This window comes from Triturus cristatus, chromosome 6 (genome assembly GCF_964204655.1).
Source record: "Triturus cristatus chromosome 6, aTriCri1.1, whole genome shotgun sequence".
In the NCBI taxonomy this organism is placed as follows: domain Eukaryota; kingdom Metazoa; phylum Chordata; class Amphibia; order Caudata; family Salamandridae; genus Triturus; species Triturus cristatus.
In genome coordinates, this window is record NC_140589.1 from 1,839,581,142 (window position 1) to 1,839,597,687 (window position 16,546).

General features: G+C 43.1%; 1 protein-coding gene across 5 annotated transcripts in view; it reads right to left on the reverse strand.

Moving 5' to 3' along the window:
* Window positions 1-1,969: 1,969 nt before the first annotated feature.
* DNAJC5G (DnaJ heat shock protein family (Hsp40) member C5 gamma) overlaps window positions 1,970-16,546 on the reverse strand; it is a 158,562-nt gene continuing 143,985 nt past the window's right edge. For 3 of the 5 annotated variants that reach the window (XM_085613276.1, XM_085613277.1, XM_085613278.1), the window contains 2 exons: window positions 15,197-15,277; window positions 1,970-8,670 (listed from right to left, as the gene is read on the reverse strand). In XM_085613276.1, the coding sequence (XP_085469402.1) occupies window positions 15,201-15,277 (77 nt within the window). In that variant the 3' untranslated portion in view covers window positions 1,970-8,670; window positions 15,197-15,200. The remainder of the gene's footprint in view (window positions 8,671-15,196; window positions 15,278-16,546) is intronic. The other 2 variants (XM_085613279.1, XM_085613280.1) reach the window with 1 other exon arrangement.

The window sequence follows — 16,546 nt, forward strand, 5'->3', positions numbered from 1 at the left end:
ATTATCACTTCTACCATAGGTAAAGTGTCATACTATTTCTAAGAGCTACACAAGGAGAGCATGGTGCAGCATAACTTGCATCCAGAGTTTCTTGGGGAGAATCAGCGCACTGCATACCTGTTTACAGAAAACCACTGCAGTTGTCAGCAGCCGGGAGCCAGTGCTCCCTCAAGAGGAAACCACTCACCAGCTGCAGCTGCTCTCCTCCCGTACTTGGCTCGGTATCAACTTTCAGAGCAGAATGAGATGCGGCAGCATCATAGCAGTTTGAAGATCTCCTGGAAGTTTCTTGCGCGATAATCTGGGGCAAAGAACTTAATGGTTGGATTGGACAGCCTTTTATACTATAGGTTATCGGAGACTGAAATTTCCGACAACCGTAGGATTGTCTGACATACCCAATTGTGCATCAAGATGCTGGTCTTGGATACATTCTTATAAACAGGTAAGGTAAAAGAAACATTTAATTTGGACTACTGTTTGGAAACAGTGCCTTGTTATCTCTGTTTCAAGGTCTGACAATACCAGACTGATGTCTCTTATCGAGATCATGGTCTACACGTCAGGTGCTTTATCAAAGTAATTGTCTGACAGACTTGACTCGCACAGGTTCCTGGAAAGATAAGGACCAAAGCCATCTGCTTTAAAGGCACACGACAAGGATTATGCAAAAATAGAGCAAATGGAGTCTCAACCTGTTCATGATAGAGTCTGGCCTTGTGGAGATTTAAGTCAGTGCTCAAAGAGTGGAAATGTATTGCTCAAATTCCTGTAGCTGGAGGGACGAGACCTAGCCACTGGACTGGAGGCACCTTTAGATATTCTATGAGGCCTTTTGGTTAGCACGGAGCTGTTGTCTTCCTGAACACTGCCATTGGGTGGATAGCAGGGGTAAGCGGTTGAGCCCGCAGGCTCTGCTGTGAAAGGTGAGGAATCCTTCCAGTGAGATCTGCCCTTTTGCATTTTTCCACTTGCTCCTTCAGCCATATGCTGATGCTGTTCACCTTCGACTTGTCCCTTGATTTCACCTTGTCTAGGGAAATCTGATTCATTACAGGGAGCAACCAAATGATGAGGACCCACTTCGCCTCTGGGGCACGGCAACAGAATTTGGCTTCTGGCTCCTACATGCTTCAGGATGCATCAGATAGCACTTGCAGAAGAACTGCTTGAGTACCCAGGCAGATTATGCACGGGTATGTAACAAACATATGTTTGCAACATGTTTGAAACCTTTTGTCTTCCTTGTGACATTCCTGCACCCTGCCAAGAATTGTAAAGAAGAAAACGTTTTCAGTAAAAACTAACTGAAATCGTAAGTCATTGAAATGTGGATCTGTGAAGAGCATGGGAAAAGCACTGGGGTGGTGCCAAGAGGTTCCAGATCCAACGTGGCATGTGGGGAGATTCACAAAGTGTCAGAATAAGAATCTGGAATCCTTTCTCAGATGAACAAACACTAACCCATCATCCTATGCTCCGCTTATCCTTCCATCTACAGTCCACCCAAGTAGAAGTGTATAGAGGTCCTCCTTGATCATGTTCATTCCACAACGAATGTGCTTTGAATTTCCCCACTGTGGCACTATAAAAAGTCCCTAACCAATCCATAAATCAAAGTCAGATAGATTTGAAGCACTGAATTGTGCTAGTGTCTGACCCCACAAATCCAAAAACAGGTGGCACCGAAAGAAACTCAACCTTTGAACTACAAAGGAATAGCTGATTATGAAGAAACCAAGGAGACTTAATCATTCCTGCACTTTTCACTGCTGTCCAATCAGATGTTGACTAAGCCTGCAGTTGCCACTGCTGCCCTGTCATATGCCAATCATACCAGCACTTGTTCCTGGTGTCCAATCCATTGTCAACCATGCCAACACCAGCCACAGCTGACATTCAAGCAGAGTTAGTAAAATTTAATATTAAGTGCATTAAATATATATGAACATTACACACCACAAAGATCTTTCTGATATTAGATTTGTTTTATTAATGGTATCCCAACATATTTACCCTCCCCTTCAGTGCCCATCATGTTGGCATTTCATTCTTTCAGAAATTAAAAACAAAATGTACAAGTCATCCTTCCCTGATAACGAAAGTGAAAAACTTCACACAGAGTTGAAAGACAACACAAAAGGTTTGGCGTTGACTTATGTGGCGGTACATCGCTCAGACCCATTTTTAACCTTTAACTTGGTTTAGAGGAAGTGATTGTGTGTTTGGGCATATCTGTCCCTCCTAATAGCGTAGGGTTTCCATCTAAAACAAAGTAATGGAAATACAAGTGGCTGCACTGGGGCACTCGCAAAGCGGCAAGGGATTAATATTACTGGAGTATGTGCTTTGCTAAGGGATCGCTAACTTCGTAAAGAGGAGAGACACACTATGTGAAGGATGGATCAGGACAACCACAGTCCATATGGATAGGGAATGGAAACCCCTGGTGAAATCAGCATCTCAAAATTTGGGTGAACTCAGAGTAAAGCTAGGCAAAAACATTTGGTCTGGTAATACAACTTTCCCCAAAACAAAGACAGGAAATCAGTTCTTTTTAGTTTGTTCACCTAGATACAACAATGGTGTTTGGAAGGGCTTTGAAATCCCATTACAGATTTTCATAACTCCCCGAGGCATCCGTGATGAACAACAACTGGTTTAATGGATAGAAGATGTATGCCTCAACATAAGAAGAAAATCAATAAAACATAATCAGTAAACAAGCAGTATGTTAATTAGCAGTAAGCAATAGGTCCAAAGTCAAGCATGCCACAGACTGAGCTAGTGTTTTACAGTGGGAAAGTTGGTTCTAAAAATGGCAGCTGTAGTCAATCTAGTGGACTAAAGAAATGGGAATCGGTTTCTTAATTGCATGATCCTAGTAAAAGAGCGTTAGATCTACTCAGGGATGCAGAAAAGATTTTCAAGCGAGTGATAAGTACTCCCTACTTTTTTGGCAGTTGATAGTAAAGTTATTTTTTAGGGTGTAAAAAGATGAGATTACATGAGACTATTTTTTATGCAGGCAAAAATATATTTTTTATTCAAAAAGTATATTCTTTACCGGAGTCTGTGCTTTCTTTACAGCTTGTGGTTACCGTGAATAAATACATAGGTCGTCTCCATCAAAAAGTCCATTATCAGATGAAACACAACAACAGAAGAGTGCCTTTTTGAACGTCACCAATGTTTCCAGTGATATTGAAGTATAAGTAAGGTAGTGCATGTGGATGCTTGGGTGGAGCTCTGAATATCAATTAGTTCCAGTTTATCTGCTGGGATTTCTGGCCTGGCACTACAGTAAAAAGGGCCAACGCACTGTTTATCTGGTGCCAGTTGTGAGATTTACTTCCAATATGGTGGATATCAACCCGCAATGAACTGGGCAGGCTAGCAGCATACACTTACAAACCTGGCCACCACAGCAAGTGATCTATTCCAAACGGTGAGAAAGGAGAAAACAACCCAGGGATGGATGTACCATCTCCTTTTTGGGCCGCTGTAGTGAGCGGAAACGCACGGTCAAGCCAACTGCTACATAATGTATGTTTTTCAATGAGGCCAATGGTTTTGATCACAATAGGCTCACAGTGCCATCGGAGGCCAATCAGAACAGTCTTTGAGCTATGGTGCTCACTTCCAAGGTTCTAACAGAAAGACTCAAACGTGTTCTCCACACAACAGTGAGTAACTTAATGTTCACCAACAAGAGCAATAGGATGTTTATGCTGTGAGCGAGGTTTAAGCAGGTACACAGCTAACATGTCCTCCCTCAGGATAAGAATTGTTGAGGAAAAAAAACGTACGTTTTCTGCTACATGTAGGCTAAGAATTTCTTCTGATTCAGTGGTATCCAACTGACAAGATCGGAGTAAGACTCCTACACTGAACCAGACTATATTTCCTGTATAGAAGAACTTTGCAATCAATAGAGGGAGAGGAGAATCCATTAATCAACCGAGGGAGACATTTGTAAACAGATTATTTCAACATATAAACAATATATATTTTCAAGAAAAAAAAATCTTGTAGTAAAAATTATTACATAGCTTCTACATAGACACCTAAAAAAAAAATCTAAAAAAAAAAAATCAATGGACTGTGATTTTTCTAAAGTTGGTATTGCTCAAAGGTTTGAGTTGCTGTATTTACAGGTTATGCTGGTAAGTGCTGGTGCGAATGAGTGGTTCTGTCCCAGATGGTAATAGCCATGCAAATTTTGTTATTGAAATTGAAAAATTAAATAATCAAAATGCTTTTGTTTAAACATTAACAATAATTTTGCCAAGCATTTCAAGTGAATAATAACGTAGAAATAATTTTTTTCAACACAACAAATTGAAACTTCTCTCTAGTCTAGAAACCTTAGTGGACCCAACAGATTGGTGGTAAAACATGGACTGACTAAATGAAAAACGTATTGACAGCTCACTAATACGCCAACATGACCTAGCACTGAAAAGCGACTGAGTTAAGGCAGAATCTAACCATTTACGAGCCAGGAGTTAAATATTTCCTAGGAGGTCACGAGATAAGGAGAAAGGAAGGTCCAAAGCTTAGCAGCCATGTTGGAGAATGAGATGCTGGCGGGTAGAGGAGGCTGGCGGGATGGAGGATTCTGGCAGTAAAATAAGAGGGGATTAGATGCGGAAGAAAGAGCAGACAAGGTTTATGAAGAGTGAAGGGACAGATGCACAGTGCCTTAAACATTCAACAACTTCCAATAGAAGGTTTAATTTCTCATTAGCCAAAACACTGAACCGTATACAGAAATACTCTAGAGCAAAGAGAACTCAATGCTTAAATAATTATGGTTTTAAAGCACCTAAAAGTAACAGCCGGTGCCTGGCAACATCGAGAGTGAGGCAAGTACAGACATAGCGTTCAAAGTCAAACCCACAAACCATCACTGATGGTGGTTGTGGACTGGGCTAGTGGCTGGAGTGGCACCCTGGCCCTGATGTACAGATGCTAGCCTATGGTCCAGGCCACACACAATCACTCTTTCCTACAAGGCTACTAACATACTTTATTGAAGTTCATTTTCTACAAACTTGTCTGGCGACTATCGTTACATGGCCTGGAACACTAACGGTCACATGAAGGAAAGAGGGGCGAAGGGGCAGGTTCAGGACTCTCCAACTGCTTTCTAAGCAGGAAAGCCTGTTGAAGTTTTCAGGGCAATAGCTTTTCAGTATGCCCATTTCACCAAGCTCAACATATATAGGAAAGCGCTTCACTCTCAATAAAAGCCGAGGACCATGCACAGAGCTTTAAAACCATAAATCCGACAAAAGAAGCTGGACTGGTGAGGAGTTCTTGAAAGCTACTTTCTTCCTAGCTGTTAAAGTGTAAAGCTATAGCCAGCATTCTTGCATAGAACATGAAAGCAAATATAGAATGACTCATCACAGCGGCTACTAATGAATCACAGTGCAAAATAGGTCATAGAAAACCTTCGTTATTAAAATGAACCCTGTCTTCGATCCTTCGGAGAACTCCTCATACTCAATGCCTCTAAACTAGAATAATCGCACAATGCATAGGAGTAATGGAACCTCAGTCTTAGAGATATTTGTGTTGTAAAGTGATTCGAGACAGGGCAACAGGAGAATTGACAGCAAAAAGCTGTGATAAGGAAACAAAAGCTTTAGTGAGCACTGTCTGAATGATGAAACTGCAGCTCACATAAAAGTAGACGTTTGGCATTAAGTACTTGCTACAGACTTTGTGGATACTTCTAGAGCAAAAAGTCAAACTTAACATATCTAGGACATCAATACCTGTTAGATGGAATACCACAACCTCTAGTAATTACACCTGCCACATTCCGTTCCACCGATTTCTGCTCTTCACAGAACATTTAAAAATTCTAACGATCTAAATTGTTCACTCTAAATCAGTTTCACCCATCAACAAGTTTAAAGGGAGACCCACAAGAGCATTTTCCATACAGCTTACTCAACTTTAGGTAATTGTGCCACTTTCTTGAGCTTCCAAAGTAGCTATGCACTTGTTGAATAAAAGAATGGATTCCTGTTTGATACAGGACATTACCTTGGTGGGCCATACAATGGGCGTGCAGTTCCTATGAAGATGCTCCCCGTCTCAAAACAATGTTATGTTCCGCTAAACTGAATTTAAAAAGTCTAGTTTCCTAATTCCAAAAAAACGGTTATTTTACCACAAGTCAACCTCAAAGAAATTAAACATTAGAATGCTCACTCAGGGGTAGGAAACCTAGCATAGTCATTGGCCATACACAGTCCTAGGGATGCCAATGGGACCCCTCCTAATTAGAAATTTATGGGGGCAAGAGTCAAGCAAAACTTCAGGTAGCAGGAAATACTGAAACCTTCCTGAAAGAGAAGGCCATCAGAAGAGTCTTGGACAACTGAGTGTGAATTATGGGTCTTTCAAATGTATGCCAAATGAGAATAACGCAGCACTGTTGCAACTAATAAAACCAGACACCATGCGCTTCTGCCTGGTCTGGGGCCAGTTCTTCCTCCTCTCTCATTGCTTCTATTTGTAAGTCTCATAAGTGTGGGCACCAGCCTTGTGCACAGTGCTGAAGAAGAGTGAAGGAAACACAGTCACTGAGAGGATATTGAAGACATGACCGGACTTCTGTTCAACATACGGAATAGGCCAGCTACTGTTGTGTCCTTCGGCCCAGTCTGTGTAGATGGAATGTCCTTAACTAGATGCGGTAGAATATTTCAAATGTATTCGCTGGCGAGAGGGACTGGAAACCTTTTGAGGGAATCCATTTCCTGGTCAGCTGGCGGATTTGTAATTTTACAATGCCCAGTGGTCCAAACAAACACATCTGTCCCAAACCTAATAACTTAGATTTACAGAAGGTTATAAACTGCCATTATTTACCGCCTAATCTAGGTTTGTGCAAGTAGAATCATAATACATAGAGGTTTATTGCACACCAAAAGGGGTGTGCTGCCTCTTTCACGTTTCTTGATTTCAATGTTAATTGTTCACAGTGCACAATCCAGCATAAATGTAAGTACAGTAGAGGCCTTCAATGCATTGGAGTACTAGGCCCACAGCTGCAGCACCCACAGTGCTGTAGCTCTGATGGCATGCAGACACCTCGGGATACACAACATATACAAGTGACAGACCAGTACAAAGCTGCACCAAGAAGGCCTCCCTGCATAACCTAGGCAAGCCACAGAACTGGAAAAATGTTTTTAAATGCTTTGTTTACATATGTGCAAAAACAAGCTAAACTTTTCAATAAAATGCTTTTGCAATCCTATCTGCTACTCGCACCCTCTTAAAATAGAGGCTAGCAAAGCAGGTCAGCTACTTACTCCTCCAAAACAAACAAATGACACCAGTCTTTGGGCCACATGCCAAACAGGTTAAGGCTTGCAAACATAAGAGACGGGGAAAGTGCTGCAAAAAGTGGTCACTGCTGAGGGACTCGCCCTCAGAAGTTGGTACATTAAGTAAAATTCTTAGTTTCTAAGATTGTATTAAAATTTATAGCAGTATGCTTTTATACAAATAATGTCCTCCTTGCACTTCTAAACATTAAAATAATTCACATTAGGTGCTTGGGCACAACTCACAGCTCAATAAAGCCACGTAGAGAGCTGCCACCAGGTCCCTGCAACTGTGCCACTCATGTAAGTGCAGGACGTTGGGGAGGTGGGGACCTGAATGTGTTAATGCTGGTTGACTATCTAGTGCTTCACTAGATATTGCACTTACTGTTCGGGAGCAGGACAGCAAGGGTCCACACACAAAGACAAAGTTGACAAATCCAGAATATGGGCACTTTTTCTTCGAGATGGGGAGCAGTGAAGACAGTACAAGAAGGAAGGGAAGGAGGAGGTGAGGGAGAAACACTTCCAGTGGGCTATTTCAGCAACTGCTCCAGTGGTGTATGCAGTCCACAGTTGTGTGCAAAGCTTCAAGGATGATCCACATTGCTGCGCCCTAAACCCCGGGGAGCAGGCGTATTGCTTGCCCAGACATCATTCAAGCAGAGCTCCATGACCCTGTATGAGGAGAACAGCCTTGCATGTCTTCATGCTGCTTTAAAAACAAAGTGATGGCTGGCAAAGAGCACAAACCAATAACATGAGTGAGTTGTTGGTCCCAAAAGACTATTCGCGCATGGAAGAATTTGGTGCAGTTTGCCTTCTGGTGCCATCCCCAGCCTTCTGGAAAGGCATGCATTGAACAGGCCTCCCCCTTAAAAGGCGGCGTTCCTATACCTACTTGAGGTTTGACAGAATTTGAGAGACTGAGGTGAAAAAAAATAAAACTATGTTTTGTGCATCTTCTCATTCCATCCTGTGAGAAGAGATGCTACTACAGCTGATCCCAAACGCGAGAAATGGCAGGGGAGTCCAGGTGAGATGCACAGGCAAGGCGCGACTGCAGCAGTCACAGGATAAGTTCTGCTTCCTCCTCCTACTTGAGGAGATGCAAGGCCACAGGTGAGCTGAACAGTTCCAAGTGGGATGGTGCTGATGACTGGTGTGGCTCGCTTCAGATCCAGTGGAGAAATCCGGTGGGATTAGCGGATCTCCTTCACCCCTCATGATGTGGCCTGAACTATGGCCTTCTATACGAAGGAGAGGCGAGTCCGTTCTGTTGCAGGCTGTGGCTGATCTAAAACGGGTACATCGAAACCTACAAAAAGAAAGAACAATGACATTAAGTTCCCAGGATCGATCAAGGATTCAGCAACTACACTCTGTAAAAGGGAAGGGGAAAGGACACTGATAGATCACCACCTCAGATGCCCTGCTGTGTGGCAGAATATTCACCATGCAACTACACTCTTCGTCTGATACAGGTCATGTTACAAGTTTAGCACAAGTGAGCTTGAAAATGCACTATGCGGGATTATGTGCCAACAGTAAAACTTTAATGACTGTCACGCAGTATTTAAGGACAAATTTGGTGGCACTGACAAATCAAAGTTGACTAATACTATATCGACCAATATACATAATGCCAGATTTTTACCTCATATTTTCTTCAATAGGGGAGATCCTCCAGAAACCATCTTTTTTGTTTCTCCCTACTTTCATCAAATCTTTTTCCTGCCTAAGCCATTATTCTTTTAACATGCAATGCCAGTGAACTCCTATTCTTCTGCACTGGGCAGTTTTCTCCTCGTCTCTTTTTGATCTTTAGTGCCCGAAATAGAAAAGGCACTAAACTCTGCCATCAGTGTCATGAGAAAATGTTTTTAGTCTGGTCAGGCAGTGTTTGCTCCTTCCCTCTGGCGCTGTTCTCCACAAGCAGCGCCAGCTGTCGCGGATGGGCTTGGTCTAGTTTTCTTGATTGTGCCAAATTTTGTTTTCTTATTAGTAAGCATTTTCTGCATTAAACTATTTTGCCATGCATACCTTTCATCAACCTCATTCATGTGTTTCATTTTAGGTTTGCAAAGTAACAGATGTCTTTCCCAACATCTCACATGAATTGCTTTTATTTAAAAAAAAATCATATTGTACTAGTCTATTACACCTCATTACGTAGCTAAACTAAAGATGGGAAAACCAGTTTAGAGGATGTATCAAATGTGGAGAACAAGTGACCAGATTGGAGTGGGATAACTTGTACCAGATAAAAAATGTTATATTCACTACATTGTTGAAACCATGATTTAAAGACCTTTGAAAATACCCGTATTTGGAGGCAACATAAAGGTTTAGCCTTGTTTTCTAAAGTTTTTTTTCCTCCTCAGCGTCATTTCAATCTACTTCTAAATGAATGAATTTAGCACTTCTAAAAGCGCACTGCCACTCGCAATGGAGCATACTGGCGCTAAGGTTGAATCTGGTAACTCAGAAGAAAGGGAAGATAAGAGGAAAGCAGGAGATAACTAAATGAGGGAAAAACAGAGTGCATCGGGGGCCAAGAAGAACCATTGCTTCTAAGTGCTTCTAAGTTCTGCACTAACCAATCTGAGGTCTTACTAATGTGTTTCCACTTGCATATCTGTTTCCTGTCCAGGAATTCGAGTTAGCATGTTAGTGCCCCATGTTTTGGGGCCTCCACCTTCCTTCACACTCTCTCCTGCCAGATTTATCCACTTTCTCCATTTTTTGGTCACCCGTGTCACATAAGGGTGATGGTGTCCCATTACTTCCAAATTAACTGCCCTAGGTATCCCCCTTTGTGGCGGTCACAAGGTATCGCTTGTTTAGAAAATCTTTTCCTTTATTCCTTGAGGCGCTTGCTCGCTTTGACCCCCGCACCCTCCAGCCACCGTGTTCCTCCTAACTCCTACTGCCCCCTTTCCCAGCCCTTTTCTCTGTACTGCCTAGGAGCTCCCAGTTTCCATATTCCTGTTCTGATGCTCAATGTGGGCTCCCTCTAACCTTCACCTTGCTCCCTTGGTGTCTTGAGGATTCTTGTGTGTCCTTCCCATGATGTAGCTTTCCCAGTACTCCTAGAGTTTTAAAGGAGGAAGGAACCCAATATGGCAGATAGGAACAGTGGCCAAAAGCAATATATACGAGCACAGTAGGTTACTATGGACTCATTTGATATGCAGGTCAGTGTTTGTCAGTTAAATTAATACCAAACGATGCAATCGATGTAAAAAAAAAAAATAATAAATCGTAGTCACCATATTAGGAAAAAAACAACTGAGAAGGACCTGTCAGCTTCATGCTGAGGCCGCTGCTCGCTAGATGTCCTGATTTATTCCCGATGCCCTCTGCAATTCAATGTAGTGTCACCTTCTTGTCCAATACAACTTATTTCTTCATCCCCAAAACCACACTCTTGGCCCATGTGCATGCACTTTGAATCCGTTCCACTGAATAGATCTCTGCTTTCCTCATGGGTCTGGGTATATTTCAGAAATATGCAAGTAGTGTGTGATAAGGTGACAAAGAATATGTAACTGAGAAAATACATGTACCCCCACCTTTGCATAACCCCGTAGAACAGAGCACAACTGTAGAACTTGTACATCTTCAAAGAGAAACTTAAACTGGTACAGAAGGTTTAGTGCCCAGAAGACTAGTAACTACTTGGGGAACACCGGGAGGGAAACAATTTGGTGCCTGCTGCTGAATCGGTTTCACTAGAACATGGAAGTCACGATACAGAAGGAGCGGGAGCACCATAACTGCCAGTTAAGGCATCCAGATCCCATAACGCACCAAGGTGCCACACCCCAGCAGCACTAGCACTATTAGCCGCTAGGCCCCTTCCACTGCAAGCACTATACGGGCAACACTCAATTGGGAGCGCCCGGCAGGCCAGTGACCTACAGTGATTGCCCGCTACACTAAAGTTTCAGGTGGAGACTCTGCCTCACCCTCCACTGCGGTCTCTGGATTGGCGTGTGGATTCCAACAAGTCACCTGCATTTTGTATCAGGAAATCTGATTTCCAGACTCTAAAGGGAGCGTTCGTACTTCCACGCAAGTCACCCCACCACCCCTTCCCCAGCAGAGGCCATCTTAATGTGGCTTTCTGCTTGCAACAGCCTCATATGGCTAAATCATCCTTGCATCACCCAACCAACTGATTTTTACTCCCCCAGGTTTGCAGTAATTCCAGCCCAGACCCACAAATAAAGCCCAACCACTAATTCAAAACAAAAGATTCAAGCCAAAGGATGTCAAAAGTCCAACAAACAAATCATGCACTAGAAAAGAATGATGAAAGATACAGGTACATATCCAAAAACAATGGAAACACCATAATCCCACACAAAAGATTAAATCGGCAGCTTGAAGATAGAAACCCATGTTGGGTCAGTGGTGGGGGGACAATTCAAGACAGAGGAAGGCAAAAAAAAGCACATTACACAACATTCTCTTACACAAACCCACATCCAAAGTGACAGACAGAATAAAGGTAATTGCCACCCTGACAAATCCACTAGAAAGGGACACCCAACTTACCAGCTGATCCGTAGTTTACCCCCCAGCCTTACCATGTGGATCTAGTGCTGAAATAGGCCTGCTGCGGCTGACCCTATGATCCACGCCCAACCCATGTAAACCTCAATTCTTACTGAACCCAACATCTTGCTATCTCGAAACCACCTGCAGTAAAGAGGGCACTGCCTCAATTGTAAAAGCATGGAGTTCACCAGGGCGAACATAAAACTAGTAAAGAAACTGCTCTAGAATCAAATCCGAGGGCTTTGACTACCGTACCCAAGTAACCTGCACCCAAAACATCATAGATGTGTCAGATATCCAGAGATTCTGCACTCACCGCCAAAGGGGTACCACACAAAGGTGAACCAGCCAAGAAATCATGCTAAACTCTGCACTGCCACACAGAGACAGACCACACATAGAAACGTGGCAAATAAGGAACTGCACAGACTGAGGCCTGTCACACAAAGAGAACACAAACGAAAGTTTGGCAAACTCCGCAATGCTCAGAATGAGGCCTTCCGCACAAAGGCAGACCACACATGTAATAGAGCAAACTCTGCACTCCACAGACTGAGCTCTGCCACTCAAAAGCGACCACACAAGCATTACAGACAAACTCTGCACCCCACAGCACGAGTGGTACCACAGACTGAGGCCTGTCACACAAAGGTGAAAAACGCAGGGAAGCACAGCATACTCTGGCATGCACTTAATGAAGGGGGTCCACACAAAGGTGTACCACACAAGCAATACAGCAAACTGTGCACTCCACGGCCTGGGTAATATTACACAAAGAAGTATGGAAACTGCACTCCACTGCCTGAGCCTACCACACAAAGGAGTATTACACATCGCAGTACAGCAACTCATGTACTTCAACGGCTGAGGCACGGGAGTGCATATTTCACACGCCACTTAGGCAGTCCACGGAAGAATAAGGTAAACCAAGCACTCCAAAGACTAAGGTCTGCCATGCTGAGGCCTACCACACAAAGGTGGAATACCTTCAGAGGTTAGACAAACTAGCATAATAATTATTTGAAGGCCTGATAAATAAAAGAGGAGCCCTGACACCTTGGATAGCGAGGAGGGAAGATACAACTAGAGAGCATTGGAAAATGGCACCAGATGACCCGGACGTGCTCAAATCACAGGTAAATGCATTCAGAAGGTACCAGGTCCTCATATGCATAGTAGGACTGGTCCGTTTGCAAATCCTTGCTTAAAGCAAACAATGCGAATAAGAGAAAAGCTAAGCTTATTGACCAACAAAAAGCACGACCAAGTGAAGCAATCAGCATTGAAAAGGCCAGAGAATGATCAATTCTGTGAAGCAAGTAGGCAAACCCATTTTAGGTGGCTTTGTTCAAGAAGAAGGTACAGAAGGAATATCAAGTTGAAGGAAGCAGGGATGTGCAATAGATCTTAGGAAGAGGCGGAACTGCAGCTCAAATGCATCACAGTATTCCTGACAGAAAGGGAAGGCATCTGTAAAAAGATGAGCTGCTAAGAGCAAATCGAAGAGAGGTTCAAGCAGACCATTTACAAAAATGCAAACCCCATGTCTGTCTGTAAGTGCAGCTGGATGGGATTGCCACAGGGCATGAAACAAGTCTATGGGGCCTGCCTCACAGCTATCCGCTCATCTGAAACTTTGTGAGGGTGAGACATTGAGCTAGAGGAAGAGAGAAAAGTAGATCTAACCCCACTTCGTAACAAGCATTGGCAAAGCAAATAGGTCTGGAGTTGGCAGTCTGCCTTGTGTTTCATGGTTATTTTATGTTTTGTAAAACGTTATTGATGGGGAAGCTGCCTGGACCTCATCAGTGTAACAAAAAAACATCACATTTTAGGCAAACAGCACATATTACCATAGTACTTCCTCGCACTAAAGGTAACTACGCTGCATGTGGATTTGCTCCCTGTGAAAGGGCAGAAAGCAGTCACTCACAGTGGAGTTAACCAGTGGTAGAAGTGGGATGACCCACAGCCACAAGCTTAGCAAGTGAAAGAAAAATGTGAATTACACAACAGACCAAGGGCTGAAGAGGGATGATTGGAAGCCCCTATAACAATGTTAGTTATAATTTTAGTAAAATGAAAAGGTCTTTGCTGCTTCCTTTTTTAGGTCTAGAGTTAGCTGAGAGACTGATCTGGCCACACTTTTTTTAAATTAAAGAATAGTCTGCTAACTTAGGAACAGTGGGTTAGAGCCACCACTGCATGGTTTCACTTCAATAGCGTAATGTCAGAAAAATCTAACAGAACGTTTGGACTAGGTGAGCAGAGAATCAAAGTATATGTGTGACCTTCTCCAACCAAGGTACCTACGTCCTCTTCTACAAACATTATGTATAAACAAGCGGGGCGCGGAGAGACAAAAAACAATAACCTACCTATAAATTGGTTTTAAATTCAGAGACTGGAACAAATATTTCACGACCAGGGTGAACCACGAGTTGTGAAGCCCATAGTGTTCGACAACAAAGCAGTTCGTTTAAGACGGATGCCTATCAGTGATCGGAAACTGAGGGCAATTCTAGGTCTCAATCTGAGGGTTGAGAAATTGAGGGGCGTGCCACTCTACCTTCTGGCTCTCCCAAGTGATGGCATTTGAAACAGCTATTTGATGGGACTGCTCCTCAAAAACGGTTTCAGCCCATGGTACGCAGCGCTATGGCGTCAACATTTAACCAGTTTAGCTTTTTACTGTGATAAAGTAAATTCCAGCTTTTAGCTGAAACGAATGAGTGTTGAGCACGGGATATCACCAGCGCAAGCCTTATGCACCGACCCACCATCGAGAAGAAAAGGAGAAACATGAAAAATGATCTACAGAAAGGTAGACAATAGTTTCATTCTAGCATGTCTGCTTGAGGTTGCCACAAAGGAGACCTTTAACCAATACAGCACAGGTTTCTGGGCAGGTCTGCAAGCAATTCAAATCTCTAAATGAGCGAAGCAACAGGAGACGCAACTGCAGACAGGAAGAAACGCGAGGTAAACAAAGCAAGAGACCAACCAATCATACGTAAGCGCAGGGAAGAGTGGGGATTGGTTTTCAAGTGGTCTGTCTTTCACCGGCGTATCCGATAAATCTATATATATATATATGCTAGAAATCACAAGGTATAAAATTAAAAAGCACCATCATAGCTTTCTCCCACGATCATGCATGTATGTCAGCACATGTGTGGTTGAGCAGCACATGGAATAACCGCTAGGAGTTGAAAAGACTCATTCGTGCAAAACACATGCAGACTCATGCCCTGCCGCCCGTGGTCTCGGTTTCTTACAATGTTAGGACCGCTTCTGCGTGTCGTCTTTGTGGTGCACGGACGGACTAGGGGTAGGCTGAGATCTTATTGGTCCGTTACCTAGAGGGGGAAAGAAAGGTGAAATCAGAATAGAGTGAAACACCACAACAACCTGTGCACTTAGAACACCAGAGTGTGAGGAGGAGACCAGAAACATCCCATAGCATAAAAGGACAAAGTTCACCTACCTGTAAAATGTTCTTCCATATACGGGATCCTACTGAAATCTAAAAGCGGTTCTTAAGCATGCACGGTTTCATCTACATAGAAAAGTGAGGTGGCCGCTACGTACCCTGGAGCAGTGTCATCTACACTCCCTCTAAAGGCCATTGCGAAGGGTCTCTAATGTAGGGTCAGGAGGGCTGGATCTGTGACAGGGTTAAGATATTCACAAAAGAAATGTACGTACAGAGACTCTAAATAGAACATATTTGCATGGTCATTGATTATCCGGAGTATCATGCCCTTCTGGACACCCACCACAACTTTGAGGTTAGAAAGCAGCGACCTGAGTTCGGGTCACTTTTTCTGAATAAGCTATTCTCATTTGCTACTTTACACCAGATACGGACACTCACTTTCTTGCGTAAATCATATTAATCACAGTCTGAGCAGCACTCTACAAGCCACTGAGGACAAGCTATCGAGCTGGAAGTTGGAGATCAATCACAAGGGCAGGTATGATTGCACGGTATAGGTCATACAGAACCCTATATAAATATAAATGCATTCAGGAAATGTGTCTATCACGTGGCAGAAGATCATTCTCTGAAAACATTGCAGGGAGACAGAAACAAGCTCCAAAAGAAAGTTTTTAAAAAATACCCATTTCTGGGGAGGTTTGTGTTCCAGAGGAACATTACAGTGATCACAAAACACCTCAAGTGGACGCTTTTAGTGGACTGTAGAGAACGTGGTAAGATCTCAGTTCAGCACACACTGGAGAGAGTTTAGCTCGGGATATCTTGTACTCTTTTCGGTGCAAGACCTATAGGTAAGAAGATAGTTTTTCAGAAACGTGCATCCAGACACAGGTTTGCCCAATGCACACATTTGGAAAACAAGACAAAGATCACCGTTTAAGTCGCACACGAAAGCAACATGAAGTCGGTGGAACCTTGGCCAGCAATCTCCATTGTTTGTCTTGCATTCCCTTAATAAACAACCATGCTGTCTCAGCAAGCCATACTGATACCTGAAAATTAGGGAGGTAACCAATATGTTTTTCACAATGTAAGCAGTGGAATAGAAAAGGAAATCTGAGAGCAATTTGAAGAAAACTGGGTTGAGAAGAAAGATTGCAGAGTACGTGTAGTTAATTGTATGACC